Source organism: Notothenia rossii (assembly GCF_949606895.1).
Source record: "Notothenia rossii genome assembly, chromosome: 8".
In the NCBI taxonomy this organism is placed as follows: Eukaryota; Metazoa; Chordata; class Actinopteri; order Perciformes; family Nototheniidae; genus Notothenia; species Notothenia rossii.
Genome location: NC_136906.1, coordinates 31,935,695 through 31,951,516, shown reverse-complemented (window position 1 = coordinate 31,951,516; position 15,822 = coordinate 31,935,695). Strand labels below are relative to the sequence as shown.

At 41.3% G+C, this 15,822-nt stretch overlaps 1 protein-coding gene across 5 annotated transcripts; it reads left to right on the top strand.

Annotated features, from left to right (window-relative positions):
• The first annotated feature begins 8,726 nt into the window (after nt 1–8,726).
• On the top strand, nt 8,727–13,139 carry LOC307015780 (uncharacterized protein). Of its 5 annotated transcripts, none has more exons than XR_013801635.1 (7): nt 8,727–8,957; nt 9,099–9,238; nt 9,887–10,052; nt 10,208–10,549; nt 11,171–11,306; nt 11,517–11,624; nt 12,542–13,139. XR_013801635.1 is itself a non-coding variant. In XM_079644609.1 (6 exons), exons 4-6 carry the CDS (start codon nt 11,272–11,274, stop codon nt 12,957–12,959), a joined length of 507 nt encoding a protein of 168 aa, XP_079500735.1. In that variant the 5' UTR covers nt 8,839–9,238; nt 9,887–10,052; nt 10,208–10,549; nt 11,171–11,271; the 3' UTR covers nt 12,960–13,100. The 5 variants fall into 5 exon arrangements, 2 of the variants coding, with proteins under 2 accessions (XP_079500734.1, XP_079500735.1); XR_013801636.1 differs by having other exon boundaries at nt 11,517–11,570; nt 12,542–13,136; XR_013801637.1 differs by having other exon boundaries at nt 11,517–11,753; nt 12,542–13,129.
• The last annotated feature ends 2,683 nt before the right edge of the window (nt 13,140–15,822 follow it).

Here is a 15,822-nt window from a genome sequence, read left to right as displayed (position 1 = left end):
TGAACAATTAAATTCAATGATTCTCTCTTCTAAACCATCAACTTGTATGTTGGACCCAATTCCAACTAAGCTGTTGAAGGAAGTTTTTCCATTAATTAGCACTTCTTTATTAAATATTATGAATATGTCTTTATTATCAGGCTATGTTCCACAATCATTCAAAGTAGCAGTGATAAAACCACTTCTTAAAAAGCACAACCTCGATCCAGAGGTTTTAGCCAACTATAGACCTATTTCTAATCTTCCGTTCCCCTCAAAAATTCTTGAGAAAGCAGTTGCAAAACAGTTGTGTGATTACTTAAAAAACAATGATTTATTTGAAGATTTTCAGTCTGGCTTTAGAACACATCATAGCACAGAGACAGCTCTAGTTAAAGTCACAAATGACATTCTAATAGCCTCAGACAAGGGACTTGTCTCTCTTCTTGTTTTGCTCGATCTCAGTGCTGCATTTGATACTATCGACCATGATATCTTATTGCAAAGACTAGAGCACTTAGTTGGCATACAGGGAACTGCTTTAGGCTGGTTAGGTCCTATCCATCTGAACGCTCTCAGTTTGTACGTGTCAACGATGAATCTTCCACGCAAACCAAAGTTAGCCATGGAGTGCCACAGGGCTCAGTGCTCGGACCTATTTTGTTCACATTATATATGCTTCCGTTAGGCAATATTATAAGGAATCATTCTGTAAACTTTCCTTGTTATGCGGATGATACTCAACTACATTTATCAATCAAGCCTGATGAAATTAATCATCTAAATACAATTCAAGACTGCCTCAAGGACTTAAAAACGTGGATGACCTTAAACCTTTTGATGTTAAACACGACCAAAACTGAAGTTATTGTACTTGGCACGAAGAATCTACGAAACAAATTATCTAAAGATATACTAACTATGGATGGCATTCATTTGGCCTCCAGTGAGACTGTAAGGAATCTTGGTGTTATATTTGATCAGGATTTATCCTTTAACGCCCACATAAAATCAATTTCAAGGACCGCCTACTTCCATCGACGTAACATAGCAAAAATCAGGCATATCTTGCCTCAAAACGATGCAGAGAAACTAGTCCATGCATTTGTTACTTCAAGGCTGGATTATTGTAACTCCTTATCAGGGTGTACCAAGAAGTCAGTCAAGTCGCTTCAGCTGATTCAAAATGCTTCAGCTCGTGTACTAACCAGAGTTAGGAAAAGGGACCACATTACTCATGTTCTGGCTGCCTTACACTGGCTCCCTATAGAACACAGGATAGAATTTAAAATTATTCTTCTCGCCTACAAAGCCCTTAATGGGCAGGCGCCATCTTACCTTAAATAACTCATTATACCCTATACTGTCCTACTAGGGCATTGCGTTCCAAGAATGCAGGGTTGTTGGTTGTTCCTAGATTCTCTAAAAGTACAATGGGAGCCAGAGCCTTTTCTTATCAAGCTCCACTTTTGTGGAACCAGCTTCCAGTTTGTGTTCGGGCGGCAGACACCCTATCCGTTTTTAAGAGTGCGCTTAAGACCTTCCTTTTTGATAAAGCTTATAGTTAGGGCTGATTAGATTCAGCCCCTAGTTTAGCTGATATAGGCTTAGTTTGTCAGGGGACATCTTACTTCTTCCTTCTCTCTGTCTATACCTGTGTACTCATGTTCCGATTAACCCAGCTTCCCCAAATGTCTTTATTTTTGGTGTCTATATACGCTGGGATCCAGAGTCATGGATGATCCTGCGGTCCTGTGTCCTGGATCGCGAACCCTGGATCTTGAGTTGTGGCTGTGGTCCTGGATCATAGGTCCTGGATGGATATCCTCGCTGATTCATCTTCCTATTATACACACATGCCGTTCCAAACATTTTCAATTTACACACGGCATCTATTGCACGCAGTGGCGAGCCGTGACTTTTATACCTTGGCCCTCTGACCCCCACCCCTTCCCTCGAGTTATTAGCATAGACCAGGGGTACTCAAATACAAATCTTAAAGGTCCAAAGAAATATTTCAATAAGACAAAGGTCCGTTTATTACGGTCATTCAAACTTTTAAACAATTGCAACAAGATTCTTAACACGAGGTTGCAAAAACTAAAATAATCTGTATGCAGCAGTTTTCCTTGTTATTGTCTCTGTGCTTGATCCCTCAGAGTCGCAGTGTAAGAGCTGCACAGTTATGAATAAAGGCAGCTGCCCCCTCTTTTATTCAGCATTCTCTTTATTGCTTTATAAATGTCTTGCCCCCTTGTGTGTCCACTGAGGTCCGTCAGGCCAAACACATCTTCAACAAACTCCCCCTTTGCCTCATCATAAAAACTCACAAACACCAGCAACTGAGCATTGTCAGTGGACTCATCCACAGCTAAGGAAATGCACTGTACATTTTTTATTCCATCACAAAGCTGATAAATCAAATCACCACCCAGTATTTCTGTTCTTCTGGTTGCTGTGGAATCTAAGAAGGGGAATTTGCTTGATTTGACCTGTTATTTCCTCTTTTTGTTTGCATTCAAACATGGCCTCCCTCACTTCAGTCATGCATTATTTTATACTTCAGTTATTATCCAGTGGAAAGTCCTTACCTACTGGCCTAGTTAAATCAAAGTGGTTACTTTCTGTTGGCTGGGTAGTGTAGTTTTACACACCGTCTTATTTGAATTTCTCAGGACTTAAAACTGTTTTTTGGAGGCAGACCCCCACAAAGAAAAATAGCTTCAACAGCTTTAGTGCGTTTTGATTCAATGCTGAGTACAGCCACACTTGACAGTCTATTCTCTTTCATTTTAGACAGCAAATAGCTCATTCCTTCAGTACTTGGGTCCGAATGCTTCTCGTTTTGCACCATCCTTTCCACGCTCGCGCCAGGGCCGGGGGAGGGGTTACAAGACGTGCGTCTTGTGCTGCATTCACTTGCACTCGGACATTAGAGACTTTCTCTCATAAATGCCCGATGAGCCACAACTTTTCTTTCAAAACAAAGCTGCCAACTGGGGTTGCAGCTGGGGTGGCAAGGCCTATTTTTAGGGTGGCAGTTGCCACCCCATGCCATCAGGGCCAGCTCTAGACAATTTGCAGCCCTAGGCAAGATTTTAGCTGGCGCCCCATTTTAAAGTACAATGCTTCAATCTGGTGCACTTTGAGCTCACAATTACTACTAGATCTAGGGGGTACAACTCTAAAACACACATATGAAAAAGATCAGTTAACATTTTAATAATCAAATGAGTATGTGAACATAACCAATAACCTACCATAGCCAATAAATGTAACGTATTTTATTTTTGTTCATTCATATCTTATTTGACCTAGTTAACATTCGTTTATGTATTCATATTTTTATCTCTCCAGTTTTTAAACGATATTTTTGGTTTACTGTCCTATAGTATACATTGAAAACACCAACCCCCCCACCCTACACACAAATACAAAAACCACACTTGCAACAACAAACATCTTTTAATAAACAAGTAGCTTCCACAGAAGGAGTTATAGAACTATTTTAAAGAACACTTAAGAACACACGTATTGTAATAATAAATAAATAAAATAAATGAAAAAATATTAACAAATACATAATGATTTATACAAAAAAAGAACAAATACATTTCTGTTTTTGAACACACATATTGTAATAATAAATAATTACCTTACTGACTTGTTTGACTTAAACACTCAGAATTGCACTCGTCTTGACTTCTTTGCTGCAAAGTCATCGATAACATCCTCATATGACAGCTGACGCCCCAGACGGCTTTTTGTTGGGGTTGCCCCGCTTCATGTTGTGACAGTGAAGTTTTAATTCTCGTTCAAGACGCGAGCGTGCGCGACACGCGAAACACAAATGGACAGAACCAAAGAAAACATAGAGAGGGGTGGTGCAGTGTTGGGGCGCCGCTACGTTTTATTTTTCATATTCTCAAAAAGCGGTGCCTAAAAAATAGGAATCTGGGGGGCGCCTACAAAAATTAAAAAATATACATAGGCCTATTAAAAAAAAAAATCTGGACTGCACCCCTGCGGTCCTCTACAGTTCAGCGCCCTAGGCGAAAATGTATAACGCCAGTGCGGCGGGCCTGCCCTGCATGCCACCCCGGTAGGTGAAACTAGGCTACTAGCTACAGTACAGATGCAACTAACTCTCGCTCTGACTTTTATTTTTTTAAACTCTCGCTCTGACTCAGACAGGTTGAAAGAGACGAGACACACATTTTTCCCACCCGCATTCCGCGAAGACCCGCCCTACTGTGCCTCTGATTCGCAGACTGCTGAATGTGATTGGACCAATGCGTTGAAAGACACACACAGACAGTGGAACAGTCGGACATGCAGAGCACTGTTTGCAGTGGACATAGGTAGCGGAGCATTTTGACTCGTTGCGTTGTGGCGATGTCTCGCAGATAACACATATAATACATATGAAAAATATACTTTGCTCAGAGTCCAGAGACAGTTGTGGTTCGGTCCGGATCCGGACCGGAGTCCGGACTTTGAGGATGCCTGGCATAGACTAGTCCAGGGGTCGGCAACCTTTTTGATATGAAGTGCCATTTAAAAACAAAATTGTTATCAGCGTGCCAACGATAGAGAATTATCAACGGGGGGGGGGGTTGAGGAGCTTGACGCTCGGCGGGGGAGCCTCGCTGCGGGGAAGCAGTGTGTGGACCAGTCAGCGCTGTACATGATGCCAAATTTAACAAACACATTTAAATAATTGGTTTAAACGGCATAATAATAATAAGAACGATCGTCCGTTCTGTGATTCTCCAGAGCACACATGTTATGATATTAGGGTCATGCAGAGTGAGATGAGATCGCTGTCCCTTTGAGAGAGAGAGAGAGAGAGAGAGAGAGAGAGAGAGAGAGAGAGAGAGAGAGAGAGAGAGAGAGAGAGAGAGAGAGAGAGAGAGAGGTGGCTTGTGCATGTGTGTTTGTGGATGGTAGAGTGACAGTGAGGGACCATGTGTATGTTTCTGGAAGCGAAACGAGGAAGCAGAAAAACAGAGGTCTGTGATGTATTTTGTGAAACGGAAGAAAGGCTAAATAAATGCAACGGCCTCCCAAGAAGAGCTCGCCTCTCTCCAGTCATTTAAGCTAAAGTGGGTTATTGAACCTGAAGCTTGTTGCTTCTGCCCTCCTCGATTACGGTCTGGGAGCCGACAGGAAAGTTCAACACACAGATGGCCAGTCCGCCCCTTTGTAGCATATTATTTCGATGAGAGATGAGCAGATCGCCACTGGGCTTTCAACTAAATACACAGCCTCGCAAAAACTGCGGCATTTGTACAGCTCCTTCTGGGTAGCCTACTGCAATTAGTGAAGTGCTTTCCTCCGTGGTGAAACGATCAGCACTGCACCACGGAGGAAATCTATGGAAAGCCAAAAGTGCCATAATACGGGGGTGAAAAAACGCGCGAACATACAGGGAGGTCCGTTTTTTCGCGCGAAAAAACGCGCGAACATACGGGGAGGTCCGTTTTTTCGCGCGAAAAAACGGGCCAATATACGTGCGAATGTTCGCGCGGTTTTTTATATGATAATGAGCCCCTCCTTCTGATTTCCTTAGCCAATAAGTTCAAAGTGTCTGTAACCAATCAGTGAAGGGTAAAGCCAGACCAAAACAATCTGTAGATGAAAAGTTCCTGACATGGTGAGGCTGTGCTGTAAATTGTGCATTATTCCAGATTCAGGGGACTAAGTATTCATTTGCCTTTGAATATAATAAATATATCAATCAATATATCAATATAACCTGCCTTCATTGTTTTTTTTAAATAAAATGGCATTACCCTTTTCCTTAAACCTCTGGAGTGTGAAGTGAAGGTATTTTCTCAATTTTTAGATGTCTCCTTAAATCCACTTTTAAATGTACTTCTTATAACATGGCATGGTGTTACATGTCAAAATGTTCAGTAGTCTCTGGTGTTGCTAGAAATGCAAATTCACTCACCTTAGAGCACTGTCTTATGAGAAACCTAGCTTAGAAATCCGATTTTTGGAAAACTTCAAAACTGTTGTGAAACACATATGTACTCATGTCATCCATTTTTTTTGGTGTTTCAGATTTTGTTCACCAAAGTCTTTGGTTCACAAAAGTGAAATATATCAATTACACTATAAGCCTATATAAAAGTGTTGTTCATGTCTAAAATGAAAATGTGTAAATTATAATTTAGAGTAAAATATTTCCATCCCTCTACTTTCACCACAGAAAAGTTACATCAGGACTGAATAATGACTTCATATTCCATACCAAGGTTTATGTGATGTGTACAAATACAAATTCAGCATTTCAACTTTATTTTTCAACCAACTATTTATGTTAACATATGAAACTGTAAAATCTCAATATTTCCAATATCAGAACTTTTTCAACCAACTATTCATTATAAATGTAAAGACAGGGGGTCTTTGTCCATGGTCTTTGTCTGTCTTCCAAGACAGTGGGTCTGGCTGCTGTGTAGGTGGGGCTGATGGTGCATGGCCTGCTGGTGGCTGTGTCGGAGGGAGGTAGGTGGGATTGTCCCGGGTTGATGCTGGGATTGTCCCGGGTTGATGCTGGTGGCTGGATGGGAGGTACGTGTGCTAGGCGAGACTTCTTTGCTGGCTGGGTTGATCGTGATGGCTGTGGTGGAGACCTTTGTATCGAGGTGTATCTTAATCTTGTGGCAGGCACAGATGGAGGTGGAGGCCGCTGTAGGGATGCTGGTCCTCTGGTCCTCGGGTCCTTGGTGGTGATGGCTGTGGTGGACGCCTTTGTACCGAGGTGTATCTTAATCTTGTGGCAGGCACAGATGGAGGTGGAGGCCGCTGTAGGGATGCTGGTCCTCTGGTCATTGGTGGTGATGGCTGTGGTGGAGGTCTTTGAGCCACGGTAGATTTTGACCTGGGGGCCGGCACAGATGAAGGTTCTGGCTGCTGGATAAACGCCGCCTCTGGGCCACTAGGCCCAGGCAGCTGTGAAATCTGAAGGAAAAAAAACATACCTTTACATTTAGCAAATCAAAATAACTGTATGACGTATTTTTCTCTAATCAAAAATGGAAATAAATCCACATGCCATATTATGACTTTTATGAAGGATTAAAGCCTTCTTCATTTCCAGTATATAATACAGTGATAACACACACAACCCGGTTGACTGTACTCACTTTAACCTGGCTCTGTTGTACACTGATAGGCACAATATTAGCATAGCATTAGCGCGCTATTAGAATTTCAATAATATGAACAATTATGAACTCAGACCAGCATTTCACATATTTATACAAGCAGAATACACTTGAAATGTAAGCCAAACTACTGCACGGGAGTCATACACCTAGTAACATAGAAGAACAAAGAAGCTAGCGGACGCCATTAGCCACTGTAGTGGAGCCGAACTAGCTGACAGAATGACATTAAACTACACATAAAGAACAGTTTCAAACACACTTCTTAGATCGAAATATGACATAATCTTTGTACACACTACTAACCTGTTGAACAGGAGAAATGAATGAAGCAGAGGGAACGTTGTTGCCGTTCCAGCCAGAATGCCAAGTCTGCGGCAGACACATAATAACAACACTTACTTTACGGCATGCGCTCAGCAACACATTCCCTTTTACGGCATGCCCACTGAGGCCTTTCCGTGTCCTATACTGCCCTCTGCTGTTTGTAATGATATACAATATTTAACATAAACATGCCTTCGAGAGTATAACTTAATTTATACAAGACAATATACATTGAAAATGTGCCCACATATTTATGCGGTTATCTGAATCATATTTCTACCCCTTATATTAGAAAATATATGATTAAATATCTAAAATATGCGCACTTCGACGCTGCGTGGGTGGACTCCAGTTATATCTTTCAAACTAAATCTATCCACTATCTGCTTGTAGACTAACGGTCAAAGGGTCTAATATCCGGGAGGGCCGGGCTCGAGTCTCGGAAAGGAAACGTTTTTTTGTGTTATCTCTTTTCATTCACTTACAATCTTTGTATAAATGCAAAGTATTCCAAGGTCTGCTTCACCTTAATTGTCCCAACTGCTTGGCAACAGCTGTCTGTTCTCCAGTTGTTTAAGGTGGTAGCCTGTCGCCTGCGTTCATGTTTCAAATAAATGGGAATTGATCAGCCTCAGATGTATTAATTTATAAAAAAAAAAAAAATTGAATTCGAATGTTTCTCTTCAGTGCAATTGCAATTGCACATTGCATCATTTTTGTGTTCTTTGTTCTGTTTTAGAAAGGAAGGATTGTTTACTTTTTTCGTTGTCTACAAAACCGGAAAAACAACATAATTGTGCTTTTCCAGACACTGAAGAAAGAAAAATACCATGAATTTTCGGTATCAGGGCTGTTAGGGAAAAGATCAGGCAATATATCTTGAGAGAAAACTTATCTTTTGATCCCGTTTGAATTGTGCCACGAATTACACTTATGATGTTTGTCATCTTAAACAATCACTTCCATGTCAAAAAACTCAGTTTGTCGTAAAACTGTTGAAATATAAGACTATGAAAAATACGCAACTAGAAAGAAGTGAAATGTGCCAACGTGACGGCCGTCTTGGTGTGTGGTGCGCGACGGGAGATGTAGGTCATTGACTGGTTTCAGGCAAAAAAAAAGTGTTACTTCACAGTTTTACGACACATTTCAATTTTTTTGACTTGCAAAATTATCTTTTAAATTGACAAAAATCATATGTGTAATTTGTGGTTCAATTCAAACGGGATCGAAAAATAATCTTTCTCTCTCCATTGACTTCAATACATACCTTTTCCGAAATAAGGTCCCATGGAGCTCAACCGGAAAGGGAGGGACTTCGCCTCTCTATAAGCATGCAGCAGCAGTAGCAGCAGCCGGAAAAATGTCCACGAGAAACTTCATCTTGCGTTGCAAAAGGACAATAAATGACTGCACAAGACTTCTCCAAACAGATGATGCCGGTCATGCCGTGTTACAATCCACAGTAACGAGGTAAGGGCCAAGCCTATCGCTACTACCAACACAAAGGAATGTAGTTTGTTTTTGCATGTAACGTAAACTGAGGTTGTGTGAGATCTTTCACACTTACAAATTCTGTCTTCTCCCCTATTTCACCAAACCGTTTACTGGCAGGTTAGAAACCATGGAAAGGAGCCTCGAGTGGTCACGGGGCAGGCTAATTAACGTCCCTACAGCTGATCTTTTACTTCAGGACCTTCGGGAATATATACTTGAAGTCCGGAGATCTTGGCCTACCACACCCGCACAACAAGGTAGGTCGATGTGATAATTGTTCACTTTAGCATAGGCTTTCGTTGATAAACCAGTGCTAGTATTGTTGAGTACTAAGTGTCCAACAGGCCAATACATTTTAAAGTAATTATTTGTTTTAAATATGGGTAATACCAATATAAACACCTTTTTTAATCTGTAGTTGCCAGCTATTAATTACAACATTCTGGTGAGACGCTCTGAGTCTCGAGTTGTCCACTTAAAACTGTACTCCAAATTCCACCTTTATATCCTGCCACAGTAGAGGAGACGCTATTCCCCCTCCCCCGTCGAGGGCAGTCTGGCCATCTGTAGTACACCACGTATCATCAAACGTGTGAATGAGGACATTGAAAGGGTGCCAGAGGGGGAGTCTCTGTCTTCAGGGTTGGAAGACACAGACTGCAACTATGTATCTCTATGCCCATACACATTTATGCTTTTGTTCTTACTGTATACTACAACTATAGTGTATTGCATGTCCACTGGTTTAATGCCAAACTGCATTTCATTTTTTTTTTAAAGTATCTTTAGGCTGGGCAATGACAATAAAATAGACGCATTGTGTGCGTTTCTGGCACAACGGCATAAATGCGTTGCTTTTACAACAATGACAATAAATGTAATCTAATGTTTTGCTGTTGTTGCAGGTCATTCTGGCTACCACGCCCCACTCATTTTGTTGGGTGGTCGAGGTCCCCCACAATTCAGCATTTCCAGAGAGCAAATCTCTTTTTTGAGGAGCTGTGGTTTTACAGCAACAAAGATGGCACAGATATTAAAAGTATCTCTGCGCACAGTGAGACGGCGATTGAGGTATGTAGCAATGTCTTCAACATTGGAAGTGCCATCTTGTCTCAATTTATTGTAAACATCCCAAGGAGGGGTTGTAGCCATGTTACACTATGCATGTTGTAAAGTAAATCTGAATACCGTAGGTCTCATATATTTAAAACATGTTTATTTTTCAGGCAGTTCCACATGCTGCGCTCTGGGACATACTCCACCATCTCAGATGCTACACTAGACGACCTCATCAAGGAGATAGTGGCTGGGAATAACCAGATTGGCCCTGAATCTGTCAGGGCACAGCTGCAGGCCCAGCAGATGTGGATACAGAGATGCAGAGTGCGGGACAGCATGAGGCGGATAGACCCAGAAGCAGCTTCACTGGACATGTCCTCTCAAGCTGCAGAAGACAACTCCAAAACAGTGGAGGATCTGCAGAAGCAACTGCAGGAGTTAAGAGTCCAGCGAGAGTTTTGCTAACAGAGGTTTGCTGGCTCCGACGACAACATCCGATTCTATACAAGGTAATGTTTTGGCTAAATTCTATCCAAGTTTTTGAGATGGGTTAGCTTATAAAGAATCCTGTTTACCTGCCGTGTGACCGCTGACTAGATGCATGCAGTGTTGGAATAAGTACTCAACTTAACTGAAGTATAAGTACAAATACTATGGTTTTAAAATACTCCTGAACTGAACATGTAGAATCATAAATCCTGTGTTTTCATATATAAAAAGTAACTAGAAACTATGAAGGTTAACTAAATGTGGTGGAGTAAAACATATTAATACTAACAACATACTGAGAATATTTTACTACAAGTGGAAATCTTCAAAACCTTACCAAAGTAAAAGTATGTCAATATCCACTGCGTTTCCCCCAGTTGCACACGTAAGAATGAAGAGTAAACGTAGTCATTGTGTGTAAAATGTTCCCTGTATGTTTTAGATTATTATTACTGCTGCTAATGTAGTTGCTACATTTTACTGCTGTAGATTACTATACCTGCACCTAGTGCCTTCTTACTCAGTCTATTTGAATTGTAATGTATTATAGCAAACAAGAGGAAAGCATTAGCCCATGTGTTACAGTTAACACGATTGTATTTACTGTCAATTAATGACTGACATGTGTCTTTTGTGTACAGATTCCCGAGCTATAACCACCTGATGGCCTTCTGGTTTTTAATTGAGCCTTCAATTCATTAAATGGTTTGTGTTACTAGAGCGATATCAACTGCCAAGAGTAATGAAGAAGTGGTTACACACGCACGTCCATCAACGGTAGGTTACGTTTCTTTTAACACACAATCTAAACACAAACTGAAGGGAAAATGTCTCTCTGACATTTCATTGCTTTTGTGTAGGCTAAAAGGCTAAAGTACTCAATCCTTTTTGAATACATCAGAGAACTAAAACAACTTAATGTTTTTCCCATAGTGTGCTACACTCATGACATTAATATAGTAACCTTTTTTTGTTTTTATCTTCCAGAGACAGCTGCTTCAGCCAATTGACGAGTTCTTCCTTTTTCTATGCTTCCTGTCGGTGGGTTTGAAAGAGAGGGACCTTGCAAACCGCTTCAACGTACACCAGTCCTCTGTGAGCCGCATCATTGCAACATGGACAAGTTTTCTTACAACTTTATTGGGGTCACAGTGCATCTGGCTTACACCTGCAGAAGTTCAAGCCCACCTCCCAGAGGCATTCAAAGATTTCCCAGACACACAGGTGATCCTGGATTGCACAGAGCTGAGGTGTCAAACACCATCCTCACTCCTCCTCCAAAGTGAAATGTATTCTACATAGAAATCTCACTGCACCATGAAAGCCCTGGTTGGCATAGCCCCACATGGTGCAGTGACATTTGTTTCCAGTCTGTATGGTGGTTCTGTCAGCGACAAGGAGATTTTCAAACAATCTGGAATAGCTGCGTTGTTGACTGAAAACATAGCAGTGATGGTAGATAAGAGCTTCCTGATCAGCGATTGCTGCAAATGCAAGGTGTACTGCCCACCTTTTCTGTCAAAGCAGAAGCAAATGCCAGCCTATGAGGTGAGGGAGACACAGGCCATTGCCAGACTGAGGGTTCATGTAGAGCGTGTCATTAGGAGGATAAAAGAGAACAAACTTTTTGATGGTGAATCCCACATAGGTATTGTTTGTATTCTTATCGATAGTCATGAACTTTCTCTTGTGACAAAATAGACTCTCCGTTAGTAAACGTTTACTCTGTGTAAAAGTGATTTCTGTGTGTAAAAGGGAGGTAACATGTGTAGATTAATAACATCAACTTGTATTCGTCCCACACATACACACCTATAGATGTAGTTATATTTGTGTCTGTGACTTTATATTGAATGGGAAATAACTGGAAAATACCTGTGTAAGAGAGAGACTCCTGTCCCGCCTCTCCATTTTATTTTTAGTTGTGCATTGTTATTTGTGCTTTAGAAACATTCCACTTGAACTTTATTTGAATGAACTTAGTAGTAATTATTGTCCTATATTTCTTTCAGATTTCACAGCTGCCTGGGCCTAGGAGAAAGAACCTCCATCTGTGCCTGCACCAAGGTCAAGATCTACCGTTGCTCAAGGGCCTTCACCAGAGCCATCACCACCGAGGACCAAAGGACCAGCATCACTACAGCGGCCTCCATCTGTCCCTGCCACAAGATCAAGATACACCTCGGTACAAAGGCCTCCACCACAGCCATCGCGATCAACCCAGCCAGCAAAGAAGTCTCGCCTAGCAGACGTACCTCCAATCCAGCCACCAGCATCAACCCGGGACAATCCCACCTACCTCCCTCCGACACAGCCACCAGCAGGCCATGCACCATCAGCCCCACCTACACAGCAGCCAGACCCACTGTCTTGGAAGACAGACAAAGACCATGGACAAAGACCCCCTGTCTTTACATTTATAATGAATAGTTGGTTGAAAAAGTTCTGATATTGGAAATATTGAGATTTTACAGTTTCATATGTTAACATAAATAGTTGGTTGAAAAATAAAGTTGAAATGCTGAATTTGTATTTGTACACATCACATAAACCTTGGTATGGAATATGAAGTCATTATTCAGTCCTGATGTAACTTTTCTGTGGTGAAAGTAGAGGGATGGAAATATTTTACTCTAAATTATAATTTACACATTTTCATTTTAGACATGAACAACACTTTTATATAGGCTTATAGTGTAATTGATATATTTCACTACTTTTGTGAACCAAAGACTTTGGTGAACAAAATCTGAAACACCAAAAAAAATGGATGACATGAGTACATATGTGTTTCACAACAGTTTTGAAGTTTTCCAAAAATCGGATTTCTAAGCTAGGTTTCTCATAAGACAGTGCTCTAAGGTGAGTGAATTTGCATTTCTAGCAACACCAGAGACTACTGAACATTTTGACATGTAACACCATGCCATGTTATAAGAAGTACATTTAAAAGTGGATTTAAGGAGACATCTAAAAATTGAGAAAATACCTTCACTTCACACTCCAGAGGTTTAAGGAAAAGGGTAATGCCATTTTATTTAAAAAAAAACAATGAAGGCAGGTTATATTGATATATTGATTGATATATTTATTATATTCAAAGGCAAATGAATACTTAGTCCCCTGAATCTGGAATAATGCACAATTTACAGCACAGCCTCACCATGTCAGGAACTTTTCATCTACAGATTGTTTTGGTCTGGCTTTACCCTTCACTGATTGGTTACAGACACTTTGAACTTATTGGCTAAGGAAATCAGAAGGAGGGGCTCATTATCATATAAAAAACCGCGCGAACATTCGCACGTATATTGGCCCGTTTTTTCGCGCGAAAAAACGGACCTCCCCGTATGTTCGCGCGTTTTTTCGCGCGAAAAAACGGACCTCCCCGTATGTTCGCGCGTTTTTTCACCCCCGTATTATGGCACTTTTGGCTTTCCATAGAAGCGGCAGAAAGTCACCTGGAGATAAAGAGAGCAGGGCTGCGTTGCGTGCATGGCTTCCTTCTGCAGGTAACAGGGAGACGCCGCTGGCGGCGGTCTCGTTCAGGATCCGAAAATACAATTTAAATATTTTGCACACTTATTCCACTTATTGCTAGTGTGCTACTGGTTACGGTGCCAATGCTGGCACGCGTGCCAGGGGTTGCCGACCCCTGGACTAGTCACAGCGTATACTTCAGCGGAATATCAAAAAAACGGCCCGGGGTGCAAAACGCATCAATGAAAGCGCTACCACACAAAACAACACCTGTAAATAACCCTATTTGTGTTCTTTGAAATTGAAAAGGATATTGCATTGTGTGTGTTACTTTCGTTGCAGTTGTATGTCTTAAGTGTAATTTGGCATGCTTTTATTTTGAATGTGAGTTAACGCTGTTGACAGGAAGTTGTTTTTGCTATGGAAACAAGAAAAGTTTCACAGCAGGCGGAACTTGTCATAAAGTCCGCGATAATACTGTAACACCCCCCCATTTAGAGGGAAGATATGATTGGTCAATTGTACTGTCATTTGACATTACTCTCTCATTCAACTCTCTGAATTCATAGCTGGACCGCCTGGACGTCCAACAGCTCCTCTCTTCACAGTAACTCGTAGAGACGAGCTTCTTTCATTTAACCCTTCACATTCCAACAGAAACTGAAGAGGCAGATTCAAAGGATTTATTTCTTTGGAAATGTTATTTTAAATACAATTAAATCAAGTTATTTTGGTAAAACTAATGAAAAATATAACTAAAAAAATAACTAAAAAAATATATTAAAAACAATATAAAAAAAATATATATATTTTTTTAATGTTTTTAAATATTATTTTGTAGAATATCTTAGGCCCTCGCAGAGGGCCTAGAGGGCCCTGACGGCTCGCCACTGATTGCACGTCTGTCCTTCCTGGGAGAGGGATCCCTCCTCTGTTGCTCTCCCTGAGGTTTCTCCCATTTTTCCCTTTAAACTGCGGGTTTTCTCCGGAGGTTTTTCCTTGTACGATGTAAGGGTCTAAGGCAGGGAGGGGCAACTTTGATGGTGATCGGGGCCACATAATTGATGTACTGGCCACCAGGAGGCCGCAGATTCACTTGGAACACACACACAAAAATTCCATGTGTTGTATGTAATTATTAACAAATATACTAAGTCTGACATCTTCATTGACATTTTACAATCAAAGGGAACATACCCAAAAAATGGGAACATCCTCCAATAAGCTCAGTAAACAAATATCAGTTCACAGAAATGTTATTTCATTTTTACAAGTGGCATTTTTGTATTGAATAGGTTATTAAACAGTGGAATAAAACGATTTTAAACTATTGGAAAGCACGGAAAATGTCTGTGTATTGAGATTAACCATTAAGATGACACATGTCATGGTCATGATCACTAACCCAGATATTAGTTGTCTAACTTGAACCTAAAACACTTGTAGCCAGTCTCTGCATTCCCCTTATTCCACAATAATACAACAACAAAGTTTCACAAATCAACAGCTCCCTAACTGCCATGACCACTATCTCCTCCAACCCCCACGCCCCCCCTCCTCTCCCAGTCCACCCGCCCTTCCCTCCCCTCACTGCCTTCTCTCCTGTTGACTCCTCCCACATCCTAGCCATCATCACCTCATCCAAAACAACCACCTGCTTTCTTGACCCCCTCCCTACGACCCTAACTAAGGCCTGCCTCCCTGTCCTCATCCCCCACCTCACCACCCTCTTCAACCAATCTCTATCCCTTGGTCTTGTTCCCTCCATCTACAAACTTGCCTCCATCACCCCCATCCTCAAAAAGCCCACCCT

Excerpts from the sequence above, each read along its gene's own strand:
- LOC307015780 (XM_079644608.1), top strand. The coding sequence starts at position 8,848 with ATGTCCACGAGAAACTTCATCTTGCGTTGCAAAAGGACAATAAATGAC. Across the intron at positions 9,239-9,886 it reads TACCACACCCGCACAACAAG|GTCATTCTGGCTACCACGCC; the intron begins GTAGGTCGATGT and ends CTGTTGTTGCAG. Across the intron at positions 10,053-10,207 it reads ACAGTGAGACGGCGATTGAG|GCAGTTCCACATGCTGCGCT; the intron begins GTATGTAGCAAT and ends TTTATTTTTCAG.